The sequence below is a fragment of the Chenopodium quinoa genome, unplaced genomic scaffold (assembly GCF_001683475.1).
Source record: "Chenopodium quinoa cultivar QQ74 unplaced genomic scaffold, ASM168347v1, whole genome shotgun sequence".
NCBI classification, from domain to species: domain Eukaryota; kingdom Viridiplantae; phylum Streptophyta; class Magnoliopsida; order Caryophyllales; family Amaranthaceae; genus Chenopodium; species Chenopodium quinoa.
Window position 1 is genome coordinate 5,870,218 of NW_018743850.1, and position 26,974 is coordinate 5,897,191.

Here is a 26,974-nt window from a genome sequence, read left to right on the forward strand (position 1 = left end):
TTATTAATTGATTTCATTCATTTATCAAGCCCGTGATTAGCTTGTAGCCATTAGTAAAGGTCTTTTCATGTTATTTTAATACTTACCGATGTTCTAACTTTACTGTTAAATTTGCCATTAAAACAATTCTAATTATACTTTTTTGGTGTAAGAAAATTAACATCAATGAAATGAAAAAAAATTAAAAAGCATTATTCACGTGGGGTACTTCTATAATCAAACACTTAAAATGCAAATGAAAATTGCTTGGTTTCAAAACAATTTTTCCATAACAAAAATACTTGTATATGTGAATATACGAAGTATGTAGTAGTAGTTCAGACAATGAATGAGTACAAACATGAATGTTGAATATATTTAATCTCAAAAATAAAAATACAAAAATGAACCCAATAAGTAGGACTACCAAAAATTTAAAAATACTCAATAAGAAGATGAAGGTTTTCGGAAAAAAAAAAAAAGAAAAGAAAAAAAAAAGAAAGAAAGATGAAGGTAGATTTTAGATCCTCGTCATACTCATGATTTAGTATATGTGGGAATCAAGCAATTTGGTTGTTATTAGCAAGAATATATTATTAAAAGATTATAAAATATTTATTGTATTAATAAGCTTGACAGAATTAAATTCTCAAAGATTACGGGCAACGGGTAAATAATATGCCTTGAAAGTGAACTTTTTTGCCTTGGCAATAACATCACCCATTTTTTATTGAATCAATTTGGAACTTAATTTATTGAAGATTAACGAAGACAAATATTTATCTTCTATTATATAAGACAGTATGGGTAGTATGATTTTTTCATTTGGACACCACATTCCCTCTCATTGGCTCACAATAAAAGGATTAATAGGCAAAAATTTGCTTATAATTGAAGGACTTTCAAACATAAAAATTGATTTAGGGTGACAATAGTGATATAATGAAAACTTTTTCAACGGCATTATTGTGGTAATTTCAATTAAATGGGGAAGCTAAGAATTGTGAAAGTCGTAGAACGAGATAAAAGGTATTATTAGAAAGGAGGCAAAGACATTGTGTTTGTCTATTGAATGTTTTTTCTCCCCTATAATGTATTTCGTATTTTAAAGGGTTTTTATAGATTTTTTAGAAACCAGTGAACTGATAAATTTGATCTAATTCGTAGCCTAATGATTGGTTGAGCTTTGTATGAAGGACATATGTCCTAATAAGCTGTGTTCTTATTATCATTTTAAGGCAATAGCCCAAGATTATATCATAACAAGATTTCCTTGGGTTATGATTTCAGTGGATTGCTTAGATGTTGCCACTTATCAAACTTGTCATGTATGATTAATGTCTAGTATTATTGGCTAAGAGGCACATTAGACGTAAGTCTAGTTGTTGGAAATATTTTTTTATTTCCTACACCAATTTCCATACTAAAAGTACATGAACAATTCACTAAAACACTTGGAATTGATATATTGTTACAATATGTCAAATGAGGGCACATTCCCCCAAAGTAAAGGGTGAATTTGTTACCGATGTGAACGATCCAATGTTATGAAGCCAAACTCATTTTAACCAAGAAGGGGTTGTAACTAGCATTATGTGTTTAATAAGACATGTAGGTGGACATGTTCATAAATTTCCATTTGCGGCAGGCATTGTTAATCCATTCCTAAATGCGCCAAAACCATATCATGTCATCTCAATTACGAATGCACACCAAAAAAATTATTCGATTTGAAATTGGGATCAACAAGAAATGGATTTGAAATCTTACCATCATATAATAGTAATTAATTTTTAATTAAACTTTTGATTTTATTTATATGGTGTGAAGTTAGTATATAGTGAGAAATTTTTATCATAAGTAGTATAATAGACAGTATAGCGGGTCAAAAGTAAGATAAAATAGACAATTAAAAAAAAATGTATCTTGACATTCATGGAAAAAAATGTATCAACAAACCAGATACGATTTTATAAGTAAAGGATGTGTCGTCACTATGTCAGTTAGTTAGAAGGAACATAAGAATTGAGGTATCCAAAACTCCAAAAGGGCTACAACACACAAGCCTTGCTTAAATTAGCAAAGGCCATCATGATAATTAGATTAATTACAAATATAGTAGTGAAAATGTCGAATTCATCTATCCAAAGTGCGTAAAAACTATAATATAACATCCAAAGTAGCAGATTAGTGCATCGTTTGAATCTCACACACAGAGTTGTAATCTACTTGTTTATATAGAAGTATACGTTCACACATAAAACATTCCCTCTAGTATTTAAGTGCCCCATTTTAACTTTTTTATTATTCACATATACAACTTTGACTATTGTCGGTGCTTTATACATAAGGTTAAACATAATTATCTAAGTTTTTTTAGAATCGACTCAATATACAGTTTTCGAATATCAACTTTACATAATTTATACTTATTGATAATTAAAGATATAATTAATCAAAATTCTACGTTGACAAATACACTTGTCAAAAGTTAAAATGATATTTTCTTATATCATTAGTATATATTTATATCATTAATGCATTCATATTGGCCCAAAAAAAAAAAAAAAAAAAAAAAAAAAAAACATTTCACAATGCTATAATATAACGCCCCTATAAGCAAGAATCTAGAACCTAAGTAAAAAGGGGTTGAAAATTCAAACCTTAGTTCTATTGTGGGGTTGAAAAAGACATGTTGTGGTTAAGGATAATTATTGGACACAAATATTAGTGGACCCCACCTAGAAGTGGACATACATCTGCCTCTTTAATGGGCGAAACCCGGTATTGTGGCCCTAATATCTTTAATTCCAATGGGGTATCCTCAAACGAAACAGAATTTTGACATTCCACCTAAATAACTGAATTAGTATCAATCTTATTTCTTAATCTTGTTTTTTCTATACCTTTCAATTTCATCATTAACTGAATTTAGTGGGAAAATTAATCCTTAAACATCCTTTTCTTTTTCCTTTTATTATTCAGTTCGATATAAAATACTCTGTGTCGTCCAAGGGTTAAAATTAAATCAAGATTTTATCTCATGTGTTGGATACCACCATGCAACATTTTACTTTTTATTATTTTTTTCGACATAAAATACTCTGTGTCATTTAAGAATTAAAATTAATTGAGATTTGATATCATGTGTTGGGTACCATCACACCACGGTTTGGTTACTGTCCACAATTATTTTTTGTTTGCACTGTTAATTTATAAGTTGATTCTAAGTGATATATGTGAGAATGACGGACATGAAAGATCCTTGAGACATGCTTCCCCAATGAGATTTTCTCAGAAATCTGCCTCCACTTTCCTTCACTACCTTTTACTTTCTTTATTTTAAAGAATAAAATCCTCCCTTTTTCTCTTACGCTCTGTATTTCACTCCATCTTCTTCCTTGCTTCACTATAACTCCGGTATGTACAAAACCCATCTCCAATTTTTCATTAATTTCATTGGGGTTTCTCCATTTATTATATTTATTCACTCTAATTTATGAAATGGGTTGTTAAAAAAATATATGATTTTTTGGGGTTTAAATGGTCAATTTTGAGTTGAAATTATGAAATAATTGAGTATTTTTGGTGGGTATTTGTTTATTATATAATTTTACTGATAATTTCTTATTTTTATGGATTGTATTTGTTTTGATTATGCTTGATTATAGAATTATATGATATATGCAGGTCAATTGTGATGGATTCTTGGAAACATATGGGATGTGAATTTAAACCCATGTTTAATGGTGAAACTTACCCATTAATTTCTAATACTCAAGCACTTGAGAGAATGGATTTAATGGATTTGGGGTTTGCTGATGATATTAGGAAATCATATTCAATTTCTAGTGAACCAAGTGGGGAGGTTTTTAGTGATGAAATTGGTACAGATTATCCCCAATTTGGTGAAGAATCTAATCATCAACAAGATTTTCCACTTGTTGATTTGAAGTTGGGTAGGTTGGAAGATGGTGGAATTGATAAAGATAGTGAATTTTCAAAGTTTAATGCAGCTGAATCATCTGTTAGGCTGTCTTCTCCGGCAAAGAAAGCTCGGTCTTCGATGTCGAGTAATCGATCTTCCAATTGTCAAGTTCTTGGTTGTAACAAGGATCTTAGCTCTTTCAAGAGCTACTATAAGCGGCATAAGGTCTGTGATGTTCATACAAAGACTCCTAAAGTTATTGTTGATGGGATTGAGAAAAGATTTTGTCAGCAATGTAGCAGGTTTGCCTTTTCCTACTGTTTGATTTTCATGAATTAGTTTACTGTTATAATGGTATTAGACTAAAATATGATTAATATAGTTTGTATTTAGTTTTGGGAGTGAATTTCCAGAATTTCTTGTCTGATTTAAGAACCTATTGATAGGTGTGTAGAATAAAAATCTAGAACCTGCTGATAGGTGCGCGATATGATAAGAATCCTAGGCTTGCCGAGCAATCTTTTGTTACTTTTCAGCCTCAATGCCACTCTGAGTGCAACGAGGAAGATGATTCATTGAGACTGTAATGAAAGATTTGTGTTGGAGCTGTACATTAACAAGTTTTAATTTCCCCAAATTAGTTTATTGATTAAAGGACAAAACCTCATTTCCAAGATAAACCAATTAACCATATTGTCTGTAAGTAATATTCTATTTTTTGTGGAATGATTCTCAGTGGATATTGGCAATGGTTGTCAGCTTGAGTTTTGTTGATGTCTAAATCCAAACTGAATCAGATTTGGCTGCAACATTCAAGTATGAGTACTTAATAGTTGGTAGATTGTTTTCTATGTTATGGAACAATACATGTTAAACGAGTTGCATCCATTCATTAACAGATTATGCTGTCTTTCACGTAAAACAATTTTGGGGTTTCTGATTCTATGCTATACGGGTATGTCTTGTTGCCAACCCCCCCCCCCCCCCCCCCTTTTTTAATCATTTTTCTGAAGATTAGTATTGGATATTCAGTACATATATTTTACAACATATCAGCTTTCTGCCATTACATGAAAATAATACAGGTTTGTTAGTGAATGGTATTAGCTTTAGATTAAGAAGCCAAATGCTGTATATTACAATTTGAGCTATCAAGGTCAGCTACATGTCTTATTTGAATTTGCAAGTGTTGCCAGACTATCTGTGTTGTTCATCATTTAGGCAACCCTTTACCAGCTCTTGTCCTTTAAGATCCTAAATTGATTGGTTTCCTTTTTTCTTTCATTTTCCATTGGGATTATATTTCGTTCATGAAAACTGCATTTTCTTTACTTACCGGTGATTGGATTGTCCAGGTTTCATCTATTGGCTGAATTTGACGACACCAAACGTAGTTGTCGTAGGCGTCTTTCTGCTCATAATAAACGTCGAAGGAAGCCTCAGCTTGCTTCTGAACCAGGTAAGCCAAAAGGTCTTTATTAGTTATATTTAGTAACTATAACATGTGCCCATCTAGACTTGAGACTTCTGTAAATATTCATTTGGTGTTTATCAGCTGAACATGTGTTTGTTGTGAAATAATGTCCTGATATAGGTTTATATAGTGTAACTGCGAATTTAAAGATGTGGGGACTTGGGGATTCAGTATGTGACATGAGAACTATGCAAAAACAATTGACTTTATGATAGTTTTGTTTGAAGATCCAAACATTAATGTGCAAAATGCCTCATCCACCTTATTGACTCAATGCAATAATTGCTAGTAGCTTGCCTGAAAACTCATGAATGTTATGTCACATGTCTTTTAAGTTTAAAGGCTCACATTATTTCAGAAGATTGCCATGGAAATTTTTTCTTACAAATTGTATAATTACTCCTTTGCAGTTTAAGCTCAGAACAGTTGTTTATTAATTGTAGTTGTTGAATGTAATAACTAGCAACTTTTTACATCATGTGTTAGTTGCTTATGCGTATTTTCAAATTATAAGTCTATGGAAGCTATATTGATGACACTGAAGTGATAAATGACTTGGATGATAGAAGGTCTTTCACTGTATAAGAATCTTTTCTTTTTCTTTGTATTCGTCTGCCTTCTTTCAGGTAAATTACTTTTCTGCATTGTAGTTGCGAGGTTGACTTACTTACGCTCCAACTAGATTGAGGAATCTAGTCAGCCCAGTTCGGCAGTATCTTTTGAAATTTAATGCAAACCTAAATCAGATAATGATCTTAAAAATTAAGTGGATTGCCTCAGCCATTTTATGAAGCTCTAGATATTCTATACTTAATACTTTAGGCATACCTAGAAAATACTTGATCAAGATGGCGCAATTTATACAGTGTCATAAGCTCCCTAATAATTTACTTCTTGGGTGGTCTAGGTATTGTACTTTTATATCTGATGTGAGCCGACCAACTCTTCAATGCCACAGTCATAAAGATCAACATGAACATTACCCCAATGTCTCGTCTCCCACTTAAAAATTCTGATAGCTACCCACTAAAAAGCCTTTTTATTACTTGTCAAATGGATTTGTTGTGAATTTTTATGAGACAAGATCCTGCCAAATTTCATGTAAGAATTTCAAGAAATTGTTCCTATTTCTTTTATAATTTGTATCATTGTATGGATGTAGCATCATTATTCTATGTAATATGTCTTTCCAGCCAGTTTAAAAGTGGCTCCCCTTATTCATTAATGATCAAGGTTCTCTAGAAATAATGAATCTAATATGACTGTGGCAAGGGCCTGTTATGCTACATTATATAATCTAAACCATTTTAACTGTATTATGAACACTATGGTGGGACGAATATTTGGATTAAGCTTAACATATACAATTGATCTACTCTAAAGTTACCAATATTAAGCTTATATCTCCTGGTATCACCTATGCTTCTCACTAGCAACCTTTGAGCATAAAGTTGTGTCAGAAGACTCAAAACTCTATGAAGCTATTTGTCTTCTTTTTTTTTTTTTTTTTTTTTTTTTTTTTTTTTTCCCACCCCTTTTTGAATGAACAAATGTTAGTGGGGCTTCTCTTTTGTATCAGAATTTTCACCATATAATATACTACAATTTGCAGGTAGTGGGATAATTGACTTTTCCTCATCACTTGCTTTTCCAGAAGTGATGCCTAGTGTTTATCTTGGTCCGAGTAAGTATGAAGAGGGGATTGATAATTCCATCAAGAGCTCAAATTTCCTTCTTCAAATGGGATGTGTAGGAGAGAAAATAAATAAGTTTCCTGCAAATGTTAAGGACGACATTGCTGGCTTTGCAAAACCGACTAATGAGACTTTATCTAACATTCAGCAAACTAGTCGTGCTCTCTCTCTTCTGTCAGCTCAATCACATAGTATATCAAGCCAATTGCTGGAAACTGCAAGTGCGACACTGACCAACAGAGGCAACCATGCAGATTCAAATCCCGGGCATTCTCTTAACCATTCAGCTGGCATTTTTAATAAAGTTTCAGCAAGTGGCCCTCATGAACCTGGAATCTATTCAATGGAAGAGGATGGACCCACCATGATCAATCCTAACAATAGCAGCACTGTTGGTCTTCATCTCCCAAATGATGGCATTTCAAGGCCGGGTTTAAGAAACACTGATTGTCACCATCCCAAGGAACGTGGTATCATCCTTAACTTGCTTCAATTGTCTTCGAATCTTCAAAGAGTTGAGCAGCAAAAACACTCAACTGAAAATGAAGCAGGATAAACAAAGTTAATCTGAAAAAAGTGGATGTAGACCTTTTCTTGCTCTGAAGGGCAGTGCATGCATTAAGGTATGTGACGTTCCTACTGAATAAAATACATAATTATTGACGTCTTTATTGATTCCTTGCTGCTGAATTGGCATGCACAATTAACAAATTCCAATGGCTATTATTAAAATAGGCTGCTGTGTCACAAGCTTGATTTGATGCTAGAATCATAAAATACGAGGTTTATGGGGGAAAATGTATAATAGTTAGAGTGGCACGTGTGTAGACGTTTTTTTAAAAAAAAAAAACTGACAGCTACTCGAGATACTACCTTCTCCGTCTTATTGATGGAAAAGCACATTGTTTTTATGTAAAACCGAGGCTCATTCATTTTGTATGAGTTTCAATGCTTGGCCTTCATGAATTTTGAATATAATATTAACAGAATTGACGTCAAAAGAGGTCTGGGGGACACATCTAGATCCATAGATGTCTTTCACTAACTTTCATTCTGAGAAGTGGTCATCCGGGCCTATTTAGATTCCCTTTGTGCAAGTATGGAATCATAATTTCTAGTGGGTAACCAACTTGGTATTTTTATTGCGAAATGGTGCTTTTTCTCCGATCTCTGAGTCATCGCCATTATAATAATAATACACCTTGTCTGTGGAAACTGGAAAACTTCTTTGTATTCTTTTTGCCTCTCACCACAAACGCCAACGAAGCAACGACATAAGTAGGGAACCTGTAAGTGGCTGTTTAATAGAATAGAACAAAAATCAGGGCTTATAATTCCTTTTATTTATTTATTTATTTATTTTTTTTTTTAATGTGTATCACTTTTGTAGGCCGTCTATTCAGGTGATTTATGGAAACCTAGGTATCATTATCATATATAATATTATATGCTGGCGTATCATAACTGATTTATGTTTCTAAGACATCGTGCTTGTAGAGTCATGTTAGTTCTTCTTTTACTCAATCACTAATCATTCTTTAATTGTTAATTCTTGTATTCTCCCTATCATTCCTGTCATCACTGGTCAAACATGTACGGCATTGTTTAATTCACTAGGTCTCATGTTGTCTTTATGTTATTGTGAACAACTGAACATCATCATCTAGATCCTTCAATAAGAATATGTTTTGTTTGAGCCTACGAAAGGAAGGTAACTTGTGTAGCATCCTAGCTTTTAGACTAAAAATGAGATTCATGGTTCTAACCTCCGATTATTCACTGGTTCAACAGACAACGCTCAAGGTATTTTAATGAAGAAAAACTTTTTCTCGGGAATAATTCTCCTTTTTGAATGTAACCATAAAGATTAGTACCCTGGCAGTGTTCATTCTTCTTCATATGTTTTTCATCCCCATGGAAAGGAGGGGGAAAACAACTTTTAAAAAAAACAAGAAAAAGATTGGAAAATTTTAAAAAAGGTGTCCTATGAAGAAAACAAGCTCAACTAGTGCTTACTTTTAATTTGGTTAGCATTTTGTGATACCATTGCGTTAGATTGTCTTTGTGATAATTGATGGCATGTTGCTTGATTGATCAACATAATATGATGCATTCTATAGCCTCTGTGCTGCCATGCTGGTGCTTACGAGCATACTTGTGTGCAATGAATATGCCTTTACCTTGACTTATTTGTTTCTAGAATTAGCTTATTTATACTATTATAGGCATCTAGGCTCCAAGATACATAGAAATCTGTATGTATTGGTTAAAATTCATGGTGTTCATCTATGAGTTATGTAATGATGCATATCACTAATTCATTATGCTTGCTTAGATCATCAAGGTTTAAATTATAGGATTTATTAAGGAAAATAAACCTTTAATGAAGAAAAGTTAGTATTTTTCGATCAAAGGTGAACTAGACAGTAGACATGTCTAGCAACTGTCAGTTTATGAGACATCAATATTGCAGTGGGCAAGCTGCTAATTGTTTTACAGCTCTTGAAGCTTAGCTTTCCAGGGAAGAAAATAAAAAGAAAGAAAAAAGGTCACATGAACTGGAATGAATTTCCTAGAAGGGGGGGTGGTTTGTTACCACAAGCTACCCGATATAGCTTAAAAACTTTGTTGCTACATTTTTAATGTTAAAACTTTTTGGTTTGAGTTTCTGATCTTTTTAATTTGGAGTTGTTTTGTGCGAGTCATGTAGTCCATGTGCTCAGTAGAAAGCTGATGAGTCCTCAGCCAATTTTTTTTTGTCGTGGTTGAATAACTTTGCATGTTATTTCTTGAAAATACTTTGAACACAAACTTGACTGATTCTATGATGATACTTTTTGCAGTCTTGCCGTCGAATTAAATTTTTTGCAATGCCCGAACATGGTACTTCCCGCCAGCAGTAATCAAGCGATGTATGATATCCAAAGCAATAGAATTGGGCCGTGAATAGTGAGTGGTACTCTGTACAAAGTCGAAAACTCAAAACTTGTTTTCCAGTTTACCTTACAGTACAGAAGCTACCTGCTGCAATGAACCAAGACAGTACAGTGTTGTTGCTCCATTCTGAATATGTTGCTGCTTTTTTAATGGCAGATGTTTTTGATAATGAATTGTAAGTATCTGATTTCATGTCACTCCCTATGTATGGCCTTATGTAATTAAATTTAAATTTTTTTTGAACTGTTCTTCATTTACAATGCCTCCTGATTGATTCTGATCTTTGCTTTGGAATTCCAAGGTGAAAGAAAGTTATGGATCAATGGATGAGTTTATTAGTTTTTCATTTGATCCATTTTCCTCACCTGTGCCGCCTTCATTTTTCCCTCCTACGATATTCTGAAGTTCTAGTTCTACTGTAAAAGAGGGGGTGATAGGGAGTTAATCAAATTAGACCAACCTGTGTAACGACTAGGTCAGAGGATTAATCAAATTAGACCAACCTGTGAAACGATTAGACCAACTAATGAAATGAACAGGTCGGGTGGGGTTGGGTTTAATCATATTAGACCAACTTCCGAAACGAACAAGTTAGGGAGGATTGATAATATCAGCAATCCACCAGAGTTATATACGTGCCATATCTATCAATCACTTCAGGTAACAATGTAAAAATAGTTTGCATAAGGATGGAAAGGAAAGTTATTGTGGATACTTCAAAATCATTCGTGGTAAAAATACATCTAAAACCAACGACTAGTTTTTTTGATTAATATCAATCAATCAATCAAAGGCCTTAATCCCATAAAATGAAGCATCCAATGAATTTTAGTCATTTAAATGATCAGGTTTAACTGGTTTATTAATAGTTCACCATTATTCTAACCATTAGATTGTGGGGTCAAAGGTTATTATTAGTAAAGCCTTTTTTTTATTCTCATTTTTTGTTCACAATACAATTATGCTTCCCATGTGAAAAGTAAGCTATTATTAGATAAATTGAAGTGTTATGCGATGAAGTTATGGAAAAGACGGCTCAAATAACATAACTGCATATTAAACTTATATTGCATTTAAAGTACTTAGCTAGCTTAGCTTAGCGATCTCATCATGCAGTTACAGGTGAAACTGAAACATAATTAAGGATAACATAATACTAGACGATGATCTGAATACAAAGGTGTACTAACTAATCCTCTACTTCTTTCTTGCCCTACTACAACCATATATATATTAAAGCCGTCTGATTCGAAAGAGAAGGCGTCCTCTTCCCTGCATGCACCAGAAAAATAAAACGCAAAGTTGGTAAAAAATACTCGACCTAGAGTTACTTGTCACGTTGATGTAGTTTATAATAGTAACGCGAAAACTATTCTAAAAATTAAGGCAATCCAAATTAACTTGGAAGATCAATCTATAAAATACATGCGTTTAAAAGAAATGGGAGTTGTGCTTACATACGAAGTATGTAGTTTAATTGGTGTTGCTGCTCTCCGAAAGTGACCCAGCTGGGGTGTGCGGAAGAAACCTTGCCCACTGAACATTATCACATACGAAGAATTTATAATTATTGTACAATTTTTCTTTATCATGTTAACGTTCAAGAAACAACAAAATAAACGTTTCTTCCCTGAATAATTTGACCGTCTCAAGTAAATAAACTCTATAAACTTATAAACCTTTCTCGTTCCTTCACCCTCCGATCCATCCCGTAGTAATCGTCACACTTTGAATTAGTACTTAGTACAGAGTATATATAAACAGTGGATAATATAGATAGTAAAAACAGGAAAAAGAAGTGTGATTTCTATTTTGAAACTTCTCGAAAATAATAGTTTTGATACATTATTAAGGGACGTTAAAAGTACGGAATAACAATCTTTGTTACTTGCTAGCTAGTTTTAAAATATACTTTGTATGATAATAACAATAATGCTAATTTATATGCTATAGCATGCAAATAGAAATTCTTATCTAGTATCGTACGAGTACTTCTTAAAGAAATTCATAATCATCTACTTTTAGCAAAGATCAGAAATGGAGAAAATCAGTTGTAAAAGTCATATTTAATCCCTTAGATATTCCCTTAAGCATCTAGTTTAGTAACAAAATTATAGCTCTCTAGCTACATTCTTAATGCCCCATGCATTAGTACAACTTATATTGCAAAATAAATATGGATCGGACTTATCTAGTTTAGTAATGCGATTATATATTTATTTTTAAAAAAAAAAAATTACACGTATTTTTAATAGTTTTTTGACATTTTGAGTGTGTAGGTAGATTTAAGGATTTGATAAGATTATTCAAACACATTCTCAAAAATGTTAAAAAGATCCAAAAGTAGCTAACTTACGTTCTTTGCGGCTGTGCTAAAAGCCTCTCTATGAGGTATCTCAGGATTTGCTGCTTTGATGCGCTGAATCTCCTCCCTAACATATCAGAAGAATTACGGTTTGTTAAATTCCTTAAAACTACGACCATTTTATTCGTCCAGAGATGCTCGTCACATTACTAGCTCAAATCTCGACCTAAATATGACATTTTAATTCCGGATGGAGGACTACATGCATGAACGAATTATAAATTATTAAAAATAATGAAGTTTTAGTATACAATAATTCTGATGCTTACTTCATGAATCTATTATAAGCGGATGGAAGCCTATGCTTCTTCTCAGGAGCTGCAATAAAAATTCAGTTTCATAAATCAATAATCACACTGTTTTAACTTAGATAAAACTCATTTGAAAAAAGCAATAATTAAAAATATAATTAGACGTAGATCTAAACAAACTCTTCTAGCTACTTCTTAAAGATAATTTCCTAGCTAGTAAAAACTAAAAGGATCAATTTCTAAATATCATTCACTTAATAATCAGGCTATATATATATATATGTGGGAAAATACGAATCGATGAAATGTTGAGCATCCTAAATATAATGGGAAAAAAAAGAGCATACGTTTACAAACAAATGGCCTTGGAGAAACAGGCTCGGTTAAGGTGGATGACATCGAAGGAGATGGTTCGCTTTTCTTGTTGCTGTGATGATCAATGGTGCTGCAAAAACCCCCTGGTTTCTCCAAGAAATTGAACCCCTAGCACATACAACACGTACAATAATTTTACTTCCATCAATATAACAATATTCATACATGCATGATGCATGCATCTTAGGCTTATTGTGCAATTTTTTCAACTTGTAGTTCGTATTATTTTACAAATCAAAGTGTGTATGTCAATTTTCATAAATCATTAACAGAGATAATGTAAATTGTAACGAAAATTCGAAGTAAAGATCTAGATAGAGATAATGATTAAGGGTGAAAAAAAATCCTTACCTGAAGGGTAATTTGGTGGTCAAGACATTGCCCTTGGAGAGGAGGCCTGGTGCTCAGAAAAGATACATTACTACAATGCCCACATTTCACTGTTATCGTGTCCAACAACCTCTTGCACGGAATCACAACCTACACTCGAAAATGATAATAACACTTTTGTTAAGTGTATATGTAACGAAGCTTCCTCCGTCCAACTTTAGTTGTCACGTTACTCATACAAACAATTTGATAAAATTCATGTCCGACAAAGTGAGCATCAATTATGTATGGTACTATTGTCTAACTAATAACATGAGAAAGTCTTTGACTCGTTGAAAACATACATATTCTTTTCACATTAGATAATAATCAAGTAGCTAGGTAGTTAATTACTAAGCTAAAAGAAACGTTGTAGAAAATATGAATTGTGAGGGACTGAGGGTTAGTTATATACCGCGAGGACAGTGTTGCAAAAGTTGCACCGAACATAGCAAAGATGTTCCGGAGGTGGTGGAGCCAACTCCGAGCCCACTTTGTCTTCCATCATGTTGGTGTTCATCATAGAAGAAGAAGAAGCTAATTAAACAAGAGAGGATAAGATAGATTATGTTAGTTGCTTGCTGAATGTTGGTGATTGAGAAAGGGAAGAAACAGTTAAAAAGATAGGGTAGAGATAAAAGGAAATGTGTTTAGGTTTTAAGGTATACATATAGTAGAGGGGGACAGCTATATATATATAGTTGCCTAAATGTTTATGGTGTTGGATATCGTGGAATTAAAGTGATTTTTAGGGTTTCTAATTTGGTTATTGTATTTTTGCTCATATTGCAAATTGTGTGTTTTTTAACGTACAAGTATGCAACTAATGCAGGATGCTTTTTATGTAGTCTTATGATTTTTGACTGCCATAATTTTTTTAAAATGGATGGTTGAGACTATTTATTTATTTAATTTATTTTAATTAGTAATTTTAATTAAAAATAATTTTTTAATTATTTTAAATATATTTTTATCTTCGAGAAATTATTTTTTAATATTTTTGAAATTCTAGAACTAAAATATATATATATAAAATAATTATAAAAAATAATTTTTAATTAAAATTACTCATTAAAGATAAATCAAAATTCAAACAATCTTAGCCGTCCATTTTAAAAAATTGTGGTAGTCAAAAATCATAAGACTACATTAGAATTTTCAACTAATGAAGGCTTTGTATTATGATAAGCTAGCTCGATAATTTATTATGATTCGTTTGATTTTTACACAATTTATCGCATAAGTTACTCTAATGGTCTCTTGTGATTTTATGTAAGGTAAAATAATATTGTCATGTTAGATTTTGTTAAATATTTCTCACATACAAATGCAAAATTAGTGATAAATAGTTAAAGATATGTATTGGCATGTGTGCTTAAATGATACAAGTACAGTTGTCTATATATAAGAACATATATGTATGAAGTGTTTATAAATTAGGATGCAAACCAACTTAAAAGATAGCATGAATTGAAATTTGAGCCACATATGACACGGATTATATTATACATAGGGATGTCAGTGGGGCGGGTCAAGTAGAAGACCCGCCCCATCCTGCCCAAGTGATGTAGTTATGGGTCCCAATTTGGTGGGTGGCGCGGCGCGGGGATGGGGATAAAAACCATACACGTCATGGGTGATGGGGCGGGGTTGGATTTTAGGTTGTACCCGCCACATCCCCTCCCTGCCCTACTTCTTACCCACCCGGCCTCACCTGCCCCACTTCGTCCCCACCTCATACCCACATGCATCTATATAATTTTAATTATACAATTATATACTTTTATATTATTTTATATGAAAAAATAAAGTAAAAATAGTAAATATAATACTTTGTACACCGTAATAGACTTATATTATAACCAAAAAATGTGTAATATTAATATTGTTCTATTTGGAAGGCCGGTCTTGGGTGGGGATTAGGTGGGGGGTGGGGCGGGGTGGTTTTGAACTTATACCCGCGGGGCGGATATGGGGATGAATTTTGGACCCACTGTGGGGATGAAAAGGCTAACATCTGCCCCGTCCTGCCCTTTAACATCCCTAATTATAATTTATACAACCAATTGTATCATGCAAGTTATATAACCATGCCTATGTCTTTCTTATTTGAAGAGCTACACATGAGCAAAAAATGAGTAATGGTGTGCCTTGTGTATGGTGCAACCGATATAGGACATTCGACACATACTCTTCGACTAAGTGACTAAGTCCGTTAATTAGATCACATCACCCATTGTTAAAGGCGTACGTGTAATTACCCTTTTTTCTAAATAATATGCATGTTGTAATACATGGTACGAAAGCAGATCATGACCTAATATTAGTTTTAAGGAGGGCGCGCCCATTATCATTAGTAATTATCAAAGGTTAGTTATTATGATTTGAACGTACATACTTTTACTGGGAGTAGGGTGGTTCAACATCATTGTTTGTACCAAGAAAGCGATAAATTTTCAAAAATTTCAAGTACAAAGACTCCCTTTTGAGAATGGTTGTTGATAAGTAAAATTCATATGCATATCAAAAATAAATAAAGAAGATTACAACGAATTATATACTTTCTCCGTTCTAATATATATAAACCCTAATAATAATGATTCTCTAGGATTTGTATGAGTTAGAATTTAATAATGCCCTCGTATATTTGACTTGAGTAGGGTGATTAAACATGTTCACCTTATGCTGTTTAAAATACTTGCCCAAGGGTTTACAAAGTAATCATAATTCTCATAAACAGTTACAAATTTTTGGTAGATGTAGCTCAAAGAAATGTTCTATTAATTAAGGCAATGAAAGAATTACAATATAAAACTACTCTACCTAAATCGTCATAGTAGGCACAATAAATTAAATAACGACACTATGATTTTCACATTGAATTTATTGGTTTGTTATTTTTTTGTGTGGAGAGAGTTACTAATGACAGTGATGTAGACGGGATATATATAATCTCAATTTTTTGATAACACATTTAAGACTTTAACCAAACTTAATTGAGTCGTGTGATAAGATTGTCATTACCGATTAGCTTTAAATAAAATTCTTTACCGCTTCAAAATCATTGTCAAAATAAAATTGACCAAGACACAGGGATGTGTATATATATTGAGGAAGTTACGGAGTAGTAATATCAATTCACATGTGAAGGTGGCATCAAAAGACTAGTCCAAACTAAGAGCAACTCCTTTGCAACTTTGTAACAAAAGTGTGATGAATGTCCTAAATTATGTATCTATAAAATTTGAATTTCTAGATTAGAAATTTACTTCACTTTTTTAGTGCTTAATTAGAATAGGGCAAAGTACGAAAGAGGGGGAGGAAAAGACAGAAAATCTAATTGGTGTGTTAGTACCATGTTAAGAAAAAACAAAAGCATTGATTTGGACAAGTGCTGAAATCACTAGTCACCATCACTAATGAATTTGGGGAGAGCTATGTGAAAAGAGACGATTCAACTCCTAGATTACCAAATTGGAGATTTAGCCTACTTTTGCACTTTGATTTCCCAAACTTTCCTTGTTTGTATAAAAACTTACCATTAATATGAGAGGTTGTTTGGTAATTCTACTTGTATGTAGTTGAGACTTGAGAGATAACACAATACATTGGAACTATATTGGAGTACATGAGGATAAATAAATAAACACTTGAGAGATAAGTAATTTTAGGTGTACTTTCATGATAAAAAAAAATTGCTACAAATTATTGTCAATTAGATATTTACAATTGACTTTTAAGAATTAAAGTAATTTGTGTAATTAACATTATGAAAAAAATGTAACATAACCTATTTTACATACAAAAAAAAAAGTTGCTCGAATTTCAACATATGAACTTTTATCCTTAATTGTAATTGTTACTCCGTACTTTATTTAAAATCATCTTAAATCTCTAATGTACTTTTTATTTGATTGAAGTGATACTTCAATTCATATGATTTTAATATACTTCGTACTATGTACGGAGTATTACTTTTCATTCTCACTTGATTTTTAAAAGCACAATATGTAAATATATGAACATCTATAATATGACGATTTTATAATACATTTTTTTTTAATTTCTCTTAGGTTTTTTTGTACTAGACTATCGATTTAATTCATCACAGCTGTTTGATCCAACAAAACAAATCAAACAGATTATTGTATAGTAATTTAGTTAGATAACGAATGACTTGATGATGAATAATCCAATAATATTTCGATAAATATACTTCGTATGTTGTACTTTGTACCATGCATTAAATGCATCGAAGTTATAACATATTAGAAAATTCTTGACTAAGCTTTGCGGTCGAAATTGATCTTATCTATAAAATCGAAGACAATGAATGCAGGTAATTATTATCAATCCCTAAAATTTATGATCATATTAAGAAAAACGTTCACTAAATATTCATTTGTAAGACCGTAACATGTTAGTGGATGTATAGCTAATTCGGATCAATTAAATGAATTGAAATAGATATGCTTGTTATAATTGGTTCATATGATTTCAAGTATCATCTTACAAATTCTTAATGTTATCTTTTTTTCCCCTAGAGGAAACAGCATCTTTGCAACAGATGATATGAATACTTTTATGCAGTTGCTTTATAGACGAGGTACGATATTAACGAAATTGGTACTAATGATTAGATCTACTATTAAACTTGACTTTGCACAGTTTCATTCTTTTTTTAGAAACTTCTGAATTATTGATAAGACCTTTCTCGATCTATCTCACTTTCTTCATCTTTATCTGAGCAAAAGCAAATATAGCACATAAAATTGTAGCAGCACATCGAGGATAGAGTACAGTACCAGTGAACAGTTGAACATAACCCATTCAACTTTTATATTTCAATCTTGATGCAAATTCAATTCTCTTTTAAGGTCGTATTTAAAGGGAACATATGTAAATGCTAGCTATCTTAGATACGAAGTTGTAGACACGGAAATTTTACGAGTGTCACACATTAAATTAAATAAATTAATTTGGGTTAAATCATGTTAATGATCCATTTTAATTATTTTTGGCCCACCCAAATAAATAATTCGAATTAATCAATTACAATTCGGGTTATAAAATAAATCCAATGAACCAGGTTAAAAGACTTCTAAGTCATTAAATGGGCTAAGCCCAAACCTACTAAGTCCACTCAAGGGGTTCTCATCCCTTATAAATACCCAATCCTCCATCAGTTGAAAGGATCCAGAAGTCATTATTACTAAGAGATCATAAAACAACTGGAATTTTCTCTGGAATAAGTCAAGAAGCACATCAAATCCGTGCCGACTTGTTCAGATACACTCAAATACATTTGAACGGGATTAAGCTTCATAAGCCCTCGTTCAAGTGTATTAAAACAAAACCCTTGAATACAGGTTGACATCATCAAACGTCTCCCTGCATTCAAACCCAAGTCGACGTCATCAAACGTCATCCTACAGGTGTCACACACGTGTCATCGTTAAGATGCGGAACAGAATCAGAGGACTTAGTTTATTATATTATAAACTGTTATACAGAGATTGTACCCAATTCAAAAATTAATATAAATTCATTTGTTACTTTATTTCCCGTCTTTATCTATTAAGACTCGAAATTTCTGCCTCTCATCTCTATTTCTGTACATTCAAAAAAGAAAAATCTTGCAATGGCCTCAAAGAACATTGTTGCTGAAAAGACCTCTGCTACAGCTCAACAAAGGGCTGTTGAGTTGCATTGGCTGAAATGCTTAACAGCCAAATTGGGGGCATCTCTACTTGAGGGATGAAGAAAACTATTGTTGACTCTGCTGCAACAAGCTTGCGTGCCGTATCAGTCCCAACCGAAGCATGAAAAAGTCGCACTCGACTTGCTGCTGTCGTGAAGTCTGTCACGTCCTCCACTCATGGGCCACATGAGAGTCTTGTGTTTGGTTCACTTAAGCCTGTCATCCACACAAACTCATCCTTTGATCACTTTGATGAAGGACATGACAATGAGTTTAGTGTGAGCTCACCTGAGCCTTCTATTGTTGCTGTTATGATGACGCATACTAAGACGGTTGAAGAAAAATTGGCTTAAATAAGTAGCCTCCTTCAACAGCTGAAGAAAGATAAGGAGGAAAAAGATGCTCAAATCAAACAGCAAAATGAACAAATTGTTGCTTTGACAAAGAAGCTTGAGAAACAACCGATTGAGACTGAAAGCAATGACAGTTCAGATGGTAGTATTAAATCGATGGGATTAAAGCCAAATGGGCCACAAAATTCAATCACTGCTGAACAAGTTCAAGCTATGATAACCAATGCTGTTAAGAGCCAACTTGGAGGGGGAGGTTCGCACAATAGCCGACATTATATGAAGCCTTACACGAAGAGAATAGATGAGCTGAAAATGTCGTTCGGATACCAACCTCAAAAATTTCAACTCTTTGATGGAAAGGGTAACCCCAAAACAACATGTTGCACACTTCATAGAGACATGCAGCAATGGTGGTACCGGTGGTACCAGGGTGACTTGCTTGTTAAACAATTCGTTTGTTCTCTTAAGGGAACCGCTTTTAATTGGTATACTAACTTAGAGGCTGAATCCATTGACAGTTGGGATCAAATGGAAATGGAGTTTTTGGGTCGATTCTTCAGCACTGAGCGTGTCGTTAGCATGACTGAGCTAACTCAAATAGCGTAATGGGATGAAGAACCAGTCATTGACTACATCAAGGCGTGATCTAAGTTTGGAATATAAAGATCATCTGGCTGAAACCTCTGCCATCGAGATGTGTATTAGTAGGATGGTTTGGGAACTACATTACATTTTAAAGGGCATTAAGCCAAAATCTTTTCAAGATTTGGCGACGAGAGCTCATGACATGGAGCCTTCGATCACCAACAATGGCTTTCTTCGGAAGCCAAGAAAGAAAAGAAGTAGTATCATAAAAATGACAAGTCCTCCAAAATTTCGACTAAGGAGACGTTATCTGTGACTACCTCTTTTGCACCCATCAAGATTTCGGGGAAGAAGAAAGAAGAAAGTAAGGGTTCATCTTCAAGATTTGTTAAGAAAGATAAACCCACTTTGAAAGAGCTTCAAGCTAAGAAATACCCTTTCCTAGATCTGACTTGTCTGGCATGTTAGACAACTTGCTTGAAAACAAAGTCATTGAAATGCCCGAGTCAAAGCGCCCTGAGCAAATGAACAAGACATCCTATCCCAATTATTGTTTGTATCATAGGTTGATCAGTCATCCTATTGAAAAGTGTATAATACTAAAGGAGAAAATTATGCAATTGGCGAAGGATGGGATAATTGAGTTAGATGTCGACGAGCCAGTGACATCAAATCATGCCTCGGTAACCATTGAGCCATCATTCCAGGCTCAAACTTTGCAATTTGGAAGTTTGGAGCCTGTGATCATACTTGTGGAGAGTCAACCTATTCGACATGAAGTTTCATCCCAGGTTGAACACCCTACACATCTTAACTCCCAGAATGAAGACCATGACGAAGGGTGGACATTGGTGACAAGGAGAAGGCCAAGGAAACAAGTGCCTACTCCTAAACCACAACCCTCCCATTGTAGAAGAAAGCAACAAAGGAAGAGAAAATCCAGGTATTCAAAAGGGAAAAAGAAAACAAAAGAGGCCAGTAAGCAAAAGGTCCTCCCTATTGATTTGCTTGAGCAAGAGCCGTTGTCTCTTGTAACTTTGGAGGAATATTTCCCAGAAGACTACTTTACTGTGGTTATCGCAAATACGGTTTCCTTTGTGGAAAGTGAGGAGGAACAAGTTGATAATGAAACATCAACAGAATCAACTCTACAACAATCTAAGGCGGTAGTGGATCCAAAAATATCTACTGTCTTAGATGCTCTTCTGTCATGCATGGGATGGAGGCAATCTTTCACTTGCCTAAGGAGATGTGTCAACAGTTGTCTCTTGCACTCCAACACCCAGAGTTGTATGCCAATAAGGTGAAAAATGCTAGAGAACGTGCTGAGGATACCACAAAATGTGTGTCGTGCAATGCAGCCTTAGCTTTCATAGATGATTACTTGTTGATAGGGTCAAAACCCCACAATCAACCTTTGTTTGTGTTGGGGTACATCCGTGAACAAAAAGTAAGTCGCATTTTAGTTAATGGTGGATCCGCTATTAATATCATGCTAAAATCCACTATGACAGTGTTAGGAATCAAGATGGATGAATTGTCTAACAGTCGCATAGTGATCCAAGGGTTCAACCTTGTCAACGTGCAATAGGTGTAATACGCCTAGAACTCTCAATGGGAGATTTAACATCATCGACTCTCTTTCATGTGATTGACACAAAGACATCATACAAAATGTTGCTAGTACGCCCTTGGTTGCATGAGAATGGTGTTGTTGCATCGACCCTCCATCAATGTCTCAAGTACTATCGAAGAGGTGAAAAGAAGAAAAATGGGGATGTTAAACCCTTCAACAAAGCAGATTCTTACTTTTCTAACGCCAAGTTTTTTGAAGAAGAAGAGGCGTCAAGTGAGATACTGCCTTCACAAGTCTCCTCAACAGGAAAAGGAAAAGTTAAGGAGAGCGTTGCTCTATCTTCAAGTGCCAAAAAGACATCTCTAGTTGAAGAGAAGCCACTACAAAAGGAAGAAGTGGAAAAAAAGGGTGACTCTCATCCCGTCATAAAAGAAAAGCCAAAGTTGTCGACTCCTATTTTGCGATACATCCCAAAGTCACGTCAGAAGGAAGGAGAATCACCTTTTGAGTGTCGAGATGTTAACCTTGATGCCAAGGTAGCAAAGTCAATTGATGACACTACATTCAAAAGCTTGAAGAGTAAAACAACCGTGCCATTGGGTAAAGGAACTCAAAGTCAAATTTCTAAGTTATCAACAGAGTCATCTAAGGAGAAGGAGCTTAACAAAGCAAAGTTTAGCCAAAATGCATACAAGTTATTGGCAAAGTCGGGATATGACTTTGAAAACCCAACACCAATGGGTAAGGTCATTGACATTAAACCCCGCGGACTCAATGATACTCAGAAAAAACTGATTGACTATGGCTCTAAGTATCAAGAATTCAAGGCAGTCCTAGGGTTTCAACGCCCCAAACCAATCAAAATTGGTGTGTGGCGTAAAGTGGACACTTTTCCTCACAGTACATTACTGCCGAGGAACTCAAGGAAGGTGAGGGTGAGAATGATGTTCCCCTTACCAAAATTTCTGCTTTTGCTCGACTTCGACTAGCTTCTACAAGGGATCAAATATCAATGTTCGATAGGCTTGGAGAGTGTGACCACATGGTGAAAGAAACTTCAAGCTCTCGACACTTAAGATGAAAAGTATTTGTCTTTAACCGCGTAGGCATGACAAATGCCTCTAGAAAAAAACAAAGACAATCAGCTTTTAGCCGCATAAAGAAAAGGGAAGAAAATGTCATGAAAAATGACTAGCCAAAAGGTGTTGTTCCCTCTCGCATGAAGAGAACTCAAGACATAGACATCAGTGAGAAACAATCTTTGAAGGTAAGAGTTCGCATTGTGGTTTTCACCAACCAAGATGAGTCGTCGGATCATGCAATAGAGGAACACAAGGAGATTGTTTCCACAAATCATGTGACGGCTAAAAAGGTGCCAAATCACGATGAGAAGATAGAGACTAATGAAGCTCCCAAGACACTTGAAGACGGGGGGCAAGCCACAGTGGATGAGTTAAAAGAGAAATTTTGGTACACTTGAAGACCCACGCCCTGTATACATTAGTGCTCTTCTCACTTAAGCAGAAGAACAAAAATACTTCAAATTACTCTCCGAGTATAAAGATGTCTTTGCATGGAGTTACAAAGAAACGCCAGGTCTCAACTCAAAGGTTGCTGTCCATCGATTGGCAATCAAAAAGGGTGTTAGCCCAAAGAAGCAATCACAAAGGCGATTCAGGCCAGAGTTGATCCACGAAATTGAATCTGAGGTGAACAAACTCATTGATGCGAAGTTCATTCGTGAAGTCAAATACCCTACATGGATAGAAAACATTGTCCTTGTGAGAAAGAAAAATGGACAGCTGCGAGTTTGCGTGGATTTCCGTGATTTAAATGAACCATGTCCCAAGGATGACTTCCCACTACCAGTTACAAAAAAAATGATCGGTGCCACCACTAGACATGAGGCATTGTCATTCATGGATTGCACAGCCGGATATAATCAAATCCACATGGCACCTGAAGATCAAGAAGCCACAACATTTCGCACCCCAAAAGGGATATTCTGCTACAAAGTTATGCCATTTGGCTCAAAAAATGCTAGAGCTACGTATTAGCGTGCAATGCAAAAGATCTTCAAAGACATGATGCACAAAACAGTGGAGTGTTATGTGGATGATCTAGTGGTTATGTCTAGAAAGAGGGAGGATCACTTAGGTGACGTTCGCAAAATCTTTGAAAGACTGCGAAAATGTCAATTAAAAATGAACCTTCTCAAATGTGCGTTCAGTGTTACCTCTGGAAAATTTTTAGGTTTCATCGTAAGGCATAGGAGAATTGAAAATGACCAGACCAAAATTAAGGCAATTCAAGAAATGCCTGAACCATGAAATCTCAAAGAACTTTGCGGTCTCCAAGGGCACCTTGCATATATTCGGAGGTTCATCTCCAATCTTACAAGCAGATGTCACCCATTTAGTCATCTCATGAAAAAGGATGCTCCATTCAAATGGTATGAGTCATGTTAAAAGGCATTCGACAATACAAAGAAGTATTTGTCCTCTTCGCCGGTTTTTGGGGCACCAGTCAAAGGAAAGCCTCTAATCCTCTACATTGCTGCCTAAGAAAAATTGTCGGGGGTAATGTGTGCTCAAGAAATTGAAGATCGCAAGGAGACAGCTCTCTATTACTTGAGTCGAACATTGGTGGGTGCCGAGCTGAATTATTCGCCAATTGAAAAAATTTGTCTTGCATTAATTTTTGCCATCCAAAAATTGAGGCATTACATACAAGCTCATACAGTCCATGTCGTCTCCAAAGCCGACCCAATCAAGTACATCCTTTCAAGACCAGTGTTGTCTGGAAAACTTGGTACCCCAAAAGTCTGCCAAAGGACAAGCCATCGCTGACTTCTTTGCCGATCACCTAGTACCACCTAAATGGGATAATTCCGTTGATTTGCCTGGAGAAGATGTGTTTAACATTGAAATTCTCCCACCATAGGAAATGTATTTTGATGGGGCAGCTCGTCATGATGGTGCGAGAGCAGGAGTAGTCTTTGCATCACCAGAGAGACATGTCTTGCCTTACTCGTTTGTGTTAACTCAGTTGTGCTCAAACAACATGGATGAATACCAAGCTCTCATTTTGGGTCTTCAATTGGCGATTGAAATGGGAATTCAAGATCTTGATGTTCATGGAGATTCGCAACTCGTTATAAGCCAAATTTTAAGCGAGTATGAAGTCAAGAAAGAGGATTTAATTCCTTATCACAAACATGCATCAAGATTGCTTGATAAATTTGACACTGTCAGGCTTCCAAGGAGTGCTAACAAGATGGCTGACGCGCTTGCTGGTCTTGCAGCCACTTTGGCACTGGGGGCAGAGGAAACCATGTCTGTGCCTATTTGCAATCGTTGGGTAGTTGCTCCTGAAGAATATGAAGTTGAAGATGAAGAGGTCGAGGAAGTTGACATGATCACTGTCTGCCAAATTGACAAAGAAGATTGGCGTCAACCAATCATTGATATTTGGATCACCAAAAACTGCCTAATGATCCACGACATCGAATAGAAATCTGCCGCCGAGCCTCTCGCTTTATTTTTTTCAAGGGAACTCTCTACCGATGGTCTTTCGACAAATTATGGTCGAGATGCTTAGAAGATGAAGAGGCAGCCAAAACAATGGAGGAATTTCACTTTGGGATTTATGGAGCTCATCAATCTGGTCCTAAGCTTCATGATCGTATTAAAAGGATGGGGTATTACTGGCCCTCAATGGTTCAAGATTGCATGGATCAGAGTTCGTTAAAAAGTGTGAAGCATGTCATTACATGCAAACTTCATTCACCAACCCCCAGAACCACTACATCCAACTATGACATCATGGCCATTCGAAGGATGGGGTCTTGACATTGTTGGTCCAATCACATCAAAATCATCTGGTGGTCACGCTTACATTCTAGTTGCCACTGATTACTTTTCTAAGTGGGCTGAATCTATTCCCCTTCGTGAGGTGAAAAAAGAAAATGTTGTTGACTTCATTCGCACCCATATCATTTACAGGTATGGAGTACCTCAACGAATCGTCACTGACAACGGAAAAACATTCGTCAACAACTTGATGAATAACCTTTTCCAAAAGTTCAAGTTCACGCAACATAAGCCATCCATGTACAATGCTCCTGCAAACGGTCTAGCTGAAGCATTTAACAAAACACTTTGTAATTTGCTAAGCAAGGTCGTTGCAAAGTCTAAGCGTGATTGGCATGAAAAGATAGGGGAAGCACTTTGGGCATATAGGACGATATACAAGAATGCAACACAATCTACTCCGTACGCGTTGGTGTATGGTGTTGAGGCTATCCTACCCTTAGAACTTCAAATTCCATCACTGCGAATTGTCATTCAAGAAGGTTTGACTAGTGATGAAAATGACAAGCTTTGATTGGCTGAGCTTGAGGCGCTCGATGAGAAAAGATTACAAGCTCAACAAAAATTGCAATGCTATCAAGCTCACAAGTCAGGTGCATTCAACAAGAAGGTTCGACCTCGCTCTTTTCAAGTGGGAGACATGGTCTTGGCAGTAAGAAGACCTATCATTACTTCTTGCAAAACTGGAAGTAAATTCACATCAAAACGGGATGGTCCGTTGATAGGCCGTTGTCGAGCCTACCAAAATATAAATTCCTATCTTGGTCTTACTAACTAATAACAAGGGTAAGAAAGGGTCGAACCCAAGAGAGGCGTTGAATCAACCACCGAGTTACTACCGTTTAAAAAAGCTAAATGAAGTCGAAGTTGGTTTGGTTTTGAGTAACTTCAACTAATTCAATTCAACTAAAGCTAAGAGAAGATAAATAATATTTAGAGGAATCTAAGGCTTGGGTTATACCACTCAACTTCATCACAAATCACGATTAGCATGCAACAATTAAGGTGAATTAAGGGGATAAATTAGGGGAAGTCATCTAAGGCACCCAACTACTCTCTCAAGCTAGAGGGATTACTTGAATCATGAATACAACCTACTCTCGTGGTTACAAAGCATAAAACAAGTGTTAAAGCATAATCACGAAGACATAAACATTCCTTTGACCGGAAATTCCTATTCTCATGGCATTTCAAGTCAATTAAGCATAAGGGAGCTAACTCAAGTTCATCTCTCGATCTTTCATTGAGAAAGCTTGGATAAATAGTTCTAGCAATGGCCATATACAAGAACTAAGTAATTAAACCACTTAAGCTCAACTAATTAACACCCAATAATTACCCAATTATTACATGCAACAAGAAATTAGTGACGACATTGAGGGTTTTACCCAAACCCTAGAAATTAGACTACTCACAATCTATGGAGATTAAGGCAATTAAAGATTTCAAGCAATTCATGAACAAGTTCAAACTAAGGATTAAGCTAATTAACAATCTAAGCATGCAAGCATTAAG

General features: G+C 34.9%; 3 protein-coding genes across 5 annotated transcripts; 2 read left to right on the forward strand and 1 right to left on the reverse strand.

Annotated features, from left to right (window-relative positions):
* The first annotated feature begins 3,001 nt into the window (after window positions 1-3,001).
* On the forward strand, window positions 3,002-10,356 carry LOC110686092 (squamosa promoter-binding-like protein 6). Of its 2 annotated transcripts, none has more exons than XM_021862676.1 (5): window positions 3,002-3,399; window positions 3,670-4,209; window positions 5,263-5,366; window positions 7,036-7,698; window positions 9,919-10,356. In XM_021862676.1, exons 2-4 carry the CDS (start codon window positions 3,680-3,682, stop codon window positions 7,629-7,631), a joined length of 1,230 nt encoding a protein of 409 aa, XP_021718368.1. In that variant the 5' UTR covers window positions 3,002-3,399; window positions 3,670-3,679; the 3' UTR covers window positions 7,632-7,698; window positions 9,919-10,356. The 2 variants fall into 2 exon arrangements, with proteins under 2 accessions (XP_021718368.1, XP_021718367.1); XM_021862675.1 differs by having other exon boundaries at window positions 3,118-3,399; window positions 6,994-7,698.
* Window positions 10,357-11,025: 669 nt separating this feature from the next.
* Window positions 11,026-14,200, reverse strand: LOC110685646 (protein CRABS CLAW-like). Of its 2 annotated transcripts, none has more exons than XM_021862182.1 (7): window positions 13,788-14,200; window positions 13,355-13,483; window positions 12,976-13,111; window positions 12,647-12,695; window positions 12,369-12,444; window positions 11,474-11,548; window positions 11,026-11,284 (listed from the first exon to the last, which is right to left on the reverse strand). In XM_021862182.1, the coding sequence occupies exons 1-6, from the start codon at window positions 13,893-13,895 to the stop codon at window positions 11,486-11,488; spliced, it is 561 nt and encodes a 186-aa protein (XP_021717874.1). In that variant the 5' UTR covers window positions 13,896-14,200; the 3' UTR covers window positions 11,026-11,284; window positions 11,474-11,485. The 2 variants fall into 2 exon arrangements, with proteins under 2 accessions (XP_021717874.1, XP_021717873.1); XM_021862181.1 differs by having other exon boundaries at window positions 11,470-11,548; window positions 13,788-14,191.
* Window positions 14,201-25,403: 11,203 nt separating this feature from the next.
* Window positions 25,404-25,973, forward strand: LOC110685714. Its single transcript, XM_021862239.1, has one exon. The coding sequence runs from the start codon at window positions 25,404-25,406 to the stop codon at window positions 25,971-25,973; it is 570 nt and encodes a 189-aa protein (XP_021717931.1).
* Window positions 25,974-26,974: the final 1,001 nt, after the last annotated feature.

What these genes read in the sequence shown, in the direction of transcription:
- LOC110686092 (XM_021862675.1), top strand. Translation starts at nt 3,680, where the DNA reads ATGGATTCTTGGAAACATATGGGATGTGAATTTAAACCCATGTTTAAT. An exon ending in TTTTGTCAGCAATGTAGCAG is followed by an intron (nt 4,210 to 5,262) that starts GTTTGCCTTTTC and finishes TGGATTGTCCAG; the next exon opens with GTTTCATCTATTGGCTGAAT. An exon ending in TCAGCTTGCTTCTGAACCAG is followed by an intron (nt 5,367 to 6,993) that starts GTAAGCCAAAAG and finishes TACAATTTGCAG; the next exon opens with GTAGTGGGATAATTGACTTT.
- LOC110685646 (XM_021862182.1), bottom strand. Translation starts at nt 13,895, where the DNA reads ATGATGAACACCAACATGATGGAAGACAAAGTGGGCTCGGAGTTGGCT. An exon ending in TTTGCAACACTGTCCTCGCG is followed by an intron (nt 13,484 to 13,787) that starts GTATATAACTAA and finishes TTTCGAGTGTAG; the next exon opens with GTTGTGATTCCGTGCAAGAG. An exon ending in GCTTATAATAGATTCATGAA is followed by an intron (nt 12,445 to 12,646) that starts GTAAGCATCAGA and finishes CTGATATGTTAG; the next exon opens with GGAGGAGATTCAGCGCATCA.
- LOC110685714 (XM_021862239.1), top strand. Translation starts at nt 25,404, where the DNA reads ATGACATCATGGCCATTCGAAGGATGGGGTCTTGACATTGTTGGTCCA.